Genomic DNA, 6,229 nt, shown 5'->3' with positions numbered 1-6,229 from the left:
TTAGCGCGATGGGTGAGATTCAACAGACGAGGAAGTGCAAGCTTGAATTCATTCATCAAATAAGAGACGACAAAAACATCTGTGATATTGATTGGTGCTCTTTCATCGTCGATTCAATGAAAAAATGCAAGTCTGGTTGGAGAAGATGCGATCTGAAATCAATATTCAATAGCCCGCTGACGATACTCGTGGTACGAATTTCATTAAATAAATGATTGTAAATTTTTTAGCATTATTAAACGTGCGTGTATCTAATGGTTGTAAAAAATGACAGTTAACCTATGTGGATAGAGTCGCATCTCCCGGGTTTAATGTGGAATGTAGCATGAGCCCGATAAAATTTTGGAGCATGGCAAATCTGAAAAAAAAAGGAAAGGTTAGAAAAGAAACATGGAGGTTTTGGATAGGGTGAGATTAGGGACAAGTATTTGGGCTTGGATGGAGATGAAAGCGAGGACGAAATAGAGACTAACACGTCTGCAAATCTGTATAGCCCGAATGATCTGACGGTACGAGTTACAACCATCACACGTGTATATATTTAGTATAATGGGGCTATTAGCATTAATAACTTATGATGTGCTTTTTTTATTAACAGGGACATGTGACCAAGCTTGACAGGCTATTTGAATCTGCCATCAAAGACAAAAAAATAATCGAAGGAGCTTTATGTGAAGCATATTCGGATTTTTCAACAATTAGCGAGATAAAAACTTTTGTTGACAGGTATAAAAATTTATACAAAGATGTTGTGAACGTCGAGGGTGACAATGCGAACGTTGATGGTGAGAAGATTGAAGACGAGGCTGAAGAGGAGGAGGGTGACAATGAGAACGTTGATGGTGAGAAGATTGAAGACGATGTTGAAGAGGAGGAGGGTGGTTTGAAGTTTAATGACGTGATAAAGAATTTCACAGCTAAAACAAAAGAAGAAGAATTTGAAAAACCGAGTTTCAGTCTCGGTTTCAGCTCCCAAGAATCAGGTGGCATGGACACCGACACGAATGCTAATGAAAACACGGGTATAGTGTCGTGCCAACCGGTTGACATAGAATAGGTGATGAATTATGAAGAAATGATGGTTTGTCGGTACCTGAGAGGACTGATAGAGTTTAAAAAGAGCATGGAAAAAAAGACCACAAGGTCGAAATCTACAGAACTTTCGGAGAAGGAGGAAGACATTCAGGTAAAAATGTTTTATTAAATTTTTATACACATATTATGTTTATAATTACATATGAAAACACAGTAGTGCATGTATGTAGCAATATGTACATATATTAATGCGTATATGTAACGGGTTAATATGGCAGAAGCGTGTATGTGTACGGTTAATAAAATATTAAGTATTGATGTTTCATGCATACACGTTATTAAGCTGGTGCATATATGCACTTACTATATTACTACGTATACGCATTAAAGTGCGTATACGTGATGTTAATTATACATGCGTGAATAATACATATATGTACTATATAAACATATATATAATGTTCGTATTTGTTATCAATTTAATATTATACAGAAAGGATATGTTTGACGCCGACTATGGTGTTTTCACGAGAGCTTATTTGTTGGAATCTCTGTTGCCGGGTAATCCGGTTCAGCGAAGCGTGGTTGACTGTTGGGTCACGGTTTTAAACTATCAAGAACAGTTTAGAAGCCCGGGATCAATAAACCGTTTATTTTGTTGCGCATCAACAATTGTAAGTTTGGGTGGATGCTTACAAAGAAGAAATCAACAGATGAAGAAAGAGTAGACGCGCTTCAAAAAAACTTGTTGTCTGTGCTAAATAAGGATAAAAGCAAGATGGGTTTAATAGAGTATGATGCGGTGTTGTTTCAAATTTTTGAAAAAAATCACTTTTATGTAATCGCGTTCGACATGAGGGAAACTGGTGTTTATGTTTTCGATAACATGGCGAAGACCGTGTATGGAGTTAGGAACAATACAGTTCACGCAGAAAAAAGCACGACGTACAAAGTGGTAAGTCAAAGCACAATATAAAAATATTATTAGAGATGAATACAAGTAGACAGTCGGTGATACACATGCGTAGTATGTTAACAAATTGAACGTGTAATACATTATAGATATATACTGTTTTCATACACGTTTGTTATAATGATTTTTTTTTCGTTTACACAGATTGACATATTCAGCAGGTACCTGACATTGGTTGGGCACCCAAAGGCGAAAGAGATTAGGCGTACATGGTTTCCAACAAGAGTGAAATTACCATGGAAAACATCAAGCAACGTAACAGATTGTGCTGTATTCGCGATGCGACACATGGAGTGTTATAGAGGAGGAGATCGTGTCGAGTGCGACTTCAGTGTGGAAGAGGACAGAAAGGTAGATCAGATCATTATTCTTAGAATGAAGTACATAGCCCGCATACGGCTTTCGGGAGTAAACAAAGTAAGAGATGACATGTTGGCGGATGCTAGGGATTGGGAAGGCAGAAAACCAAAACAAGTTGTGGTTAAAAATGTTCGTTTTAAGGAGGGTCGATGGACAAATGTTGATACTTGGCAGTTAAGAATGAAATAAACGGTAATCGTATAAAAACATATGGTGTCATGTAGTTTATGACATGCTTATTTTGTTTTGTTTTGACACGTGTAATTGAATTAGACGGTTGGATGGTATGGTTTTAAACATTTTTTTTCGTTGTTTTGTTTGTTTTGATATTTGAAAGTTAATGGAACAGTTGAATGGTATGGATGCAAGTGTTTGTGTTAGTTGAATGTGTGTAAAAATTAATACGGAATGTGCAACGTATACGTAGAAGGCACGTATGCGATGATGTTCGATATGTAAATAGAATGTGTGACTGGTACAATATATATGGAAAACGTGATGCCCACATGTAATATGAAAACATAACAAGGATATATACAGGTACCAATGTGTGATGCACACGTGTAATACGAAAATATAGTAAGGATAGATAGTGAGCATACATTACATTATACAAATTGGAAATTAAAAAACACTCATAGTTGTATTAAATAAGAGGTGCAAATAAAAAAGAATGAAAATGCGTTTATGCATTATAATGGGTACACGCAACCTGATAATCAGTGTAACATCAAAAAGCATTATAATACAGTATTCAGAATGTAGAATGTAAAAACACAGGTATATAAAACATACAACACACAAATAATAATGCACAGGTCAAAAAACATGCGCAAACGATATATACCACGCAACTGCACCCGTCTAAAACGGTTTAATTGCAAGTATAAAATCAAAATATTAATCTGTATTACACAAAAATAAGTTTCATTGGGCTGTACCAGCAGTCATTTCAAATTTTATTAAAAGGCATAATCGTCTAATACGAAAACATGAGACGCGCTTATTGAATATATAACAATGCAATGCGCGTATGTAACATAAAGTGCATAAGATAAAGCATGCATGTAATATAAAATGCATAAAATCAAGTAGAAGCAACACGTTTGGACCGTGTGGCATAATGGTTGACGGAATGATCGGGGGTTGACTTGGCAACAGCAGCATCAGCTAAAGCAGCAGCGGCGGCGGCAGCGGCTTCTTTGGTAGCATTGACCTTTTCACAGTTACGGGAGTCATGATCGATCACGTATTTGTTGCATTTGTGACATGGCCTTGGGTTTTTATTACAATTTTCCAGCAGTTTTTCAACTACACCGACTTGACGTTTAGTACCCGACCCCTTATTTCTAATACCAGTCGGTGGCTTGATAGTCACATCAACCGTGTCGATGTCCAACAAGCTCGCTTATAATCGAACGTTTACTATTACAAGGTGGCTCAGACGGGAACTCTTTAAACACCCTGTCTTTTATATCTTTAAGCTGGACAAGGAGGGAATTGAGGCAATCTAGTTTGTGTCTTAGCCGGTCAGCACATTCGGTTAATAATTCAAACATATTGCGTCTAATAACGGACTCCTCGTCATATTTAGCCGAATATCTGTTTGAGATGTCATGAACCCTGTCCGGAAGCACGTTTCTCATCCATCAAGCAGGAAGGTATTTGTCAGTTATCAATTTGACCTCGTTGTACCTAAGAACGGAAAAAGCATGTCTGCACAGATATCCAACACGCGTGAACCCCATACACGAGCAAGAAATGGTTGTATCATATGCATTAATGTCGACCTACATATTTTAACCAACAAAAATATATAACATGAAAGATAAGGTGAATGCCGATGAATGTAAGCGTTAACATGTAAACATAAACAAACTTACCACATAATCGTTGACTACCTTGAATCTTTTGTTGGTATGTGCAATGTTGAATTTTTTAATGCCGTCTATTTCCGAAGAACTTGTAATATAACATTGCCTCATTCCTCTGTAAATTTCCTTTTGAGCCTCCAGGAATATTTTGCGTGTATATATATTGGACGCGTGTATTTCCAAAGGCAGTTTTTCGGGCGTTTTTGGTGTTGTTGTACTAGTTTCAAAGTCAAGCTCGAGTTGAGTTTTTCGTTGTCTATCAAGAGCAGTGCCAAAACACAATAGAAACTGGACAAGCGTGTTGGCATGACTGGTGTTGACCTTAAAAAGTGAATTGGAGCTTTCACATATCGATGTGGTTTTCATAAGGCAACACCATTGTATTTCTCTGAAATAACAAGGGACCCATTGCTCCCTAATTGCAAAAATCTCGGTAAGCCAACGATGATCACTCAAATTAAGGTCATCAATAAGCAATATCCACTGCTTTTCAAGTGTAGAAGGTGTTATAAACAAGTTCCACACCAGTTTATGTATGGAAACTTGCAAATCCGTATTTGATAATAAGTCACCCGAAATTTGTTAAAAATTGTACGAGAGTTACATATGTGCATCATATATAACAAAAAAAAATTAAAACAAAAATTAAAATAATTGTACCTTTAATGGTATCTTCTTAACAATGTGCCACATGCAAAGTCGGTGAATTGACTGGTCAAACACATCACGAACAGCTTGTTTAACCGCAGCATCTTGATCGGTTAAAACAAGTTTGGGCTGTTTTTTATGTGTTTTAAGAAGCTTGTCGAGTAACCACTTGTAGGACTCGATAGTTTCGTCATATATTAGACCGCACCAAATGTCACACACTTCTTATGATGATCCACACCAGTAAATGGTACAAATATCATGCCGTATCTGTCATATAATCACAAAAAAAGAAAAAAAAAACATGTTACACGACATGCATACATAAAAAATGTATAAAAACACATGAGTGGAATGTTGGTATCAAACAGGTGTGACGGTAGTACAATGTGCAGTTAAAAATGGTTAACATCATAAATATATTCGTGTAATGCATTTGTGTATCGATCACTTACTTGTTGGTACTGTAGGTTACATCAAAACCTAAAACCTCCCCGAATGCATCATAGTTGCATTTAGAAACATCGTCAGCCCAAAATTTATACCGGAGTTCACTTCCAACAACTTTGTACTCAAATGAGAAATTTGGCAAGTTGACCGAACGAGATGTCATTGTGTCCACAATCATTTGCGCATTTCTGTCAGAAATAAAGAGGCATAAATCCCTGGTAGCATTTTGAAAATCAGTTTTAGTACCATTGATGTTGTAAGATCCACCCTTTAACGAACATTGCAAGTTATGCGCAATGTTTGGACCAATTTTGTTTAAACATAGTTTGTGAATGAAGTTGCGTTCAGAATACCCAATTTTTCGTCGTTTCTTTGTAAACTCCATAGCATTCGGTCCAATCAGCTCATGTGTATGAATATCAACAAAATCTTATATCTTGAATCTCATGGTGTTTGGAACGAGTTTCAATCTTAGGTGGGCATTGCAACACACGGCCTTGAAGCTACTCGACGTGTGGTCGAAGAAGGGTTTGAGATAGATGAATCAAAATCTTGAAATTTCGGTTTTCCGGCTCGAGTACAAAGCATGTATCTGTGTGTTACCGAACCCTTGACTCGTTTAATAGTTCTTAAACGTATTGAAAACCCATATTTGTCAGCATACGTGTTATACATATTGACAGCATCGTCCCACGTTTCAAACTCCATATCTTTGACAGGAACAAATTCTTCGGGCACGTTAGGTTTCCAGTATGTTGTTCCGTTTGGTGTATGGTAAACAATACTCGACACACATCCTGTATAAGGTTGAATATATTATAACAAATGCATAAAGTTTATGGCAGGATCACACAATGTGCTCGTTAAGTATATAAGTGTGTTATTCTAA

At 36.8% G+C, this 6,229-nt stretch overlaps 1 protein-coding gene across 1 annotated transcript; it reads right to left on the bottom strand.

Annotated features, from left to right (window-relative positions):
• Positions 1–3,455: 3,455 nt before the first annotated feature.
• LOC143613171 (protein FAR1-RELATED SEQUENCE 5-like) lies at positions 3,456–5,725 on the bottom strand. The gene is made up of 6 exons (XM_077086954.1): positions 5,346–5,725; positions 5,094–5,160; positions 4,903–5,019; positions 4,252–4,725; positions 4,054–4,158; positions 3,456–3,584 (listed from the first exon to the last, which is right to left on the bottom strand). Exons 1-6 carry the CDS (start codon positions 5,723–5,725, stop codon positions 3,456–3,458), a joined length of 1,272 nt encoding a protein of 423 aa, XP_076943069.1.
• Between the last annotated feature and the right edge of the window lie 504 nt (positions 5,726–6,229).

This window comes from Bidens hawaiensis, unplaced genomic scaffold, assembly GCF_021521415.1.
Source record: "Bidens hawaiensis isolate Kalapana, Puna unplaced genomic scaffold, B.hawaiensis_p1.1 tig00002265_1, whole genome shotgun sequence".
NCBI classification, from domain to species: Eukaryota; Viridiplantae; Streptophyta; class Magnoliopsida; order Asterales; family Asteraceae; genus Bidens; species Bidens hawaiensis.
This window is presented reverse-complemented; position numbering and strand designations above follow the sequence as displayed.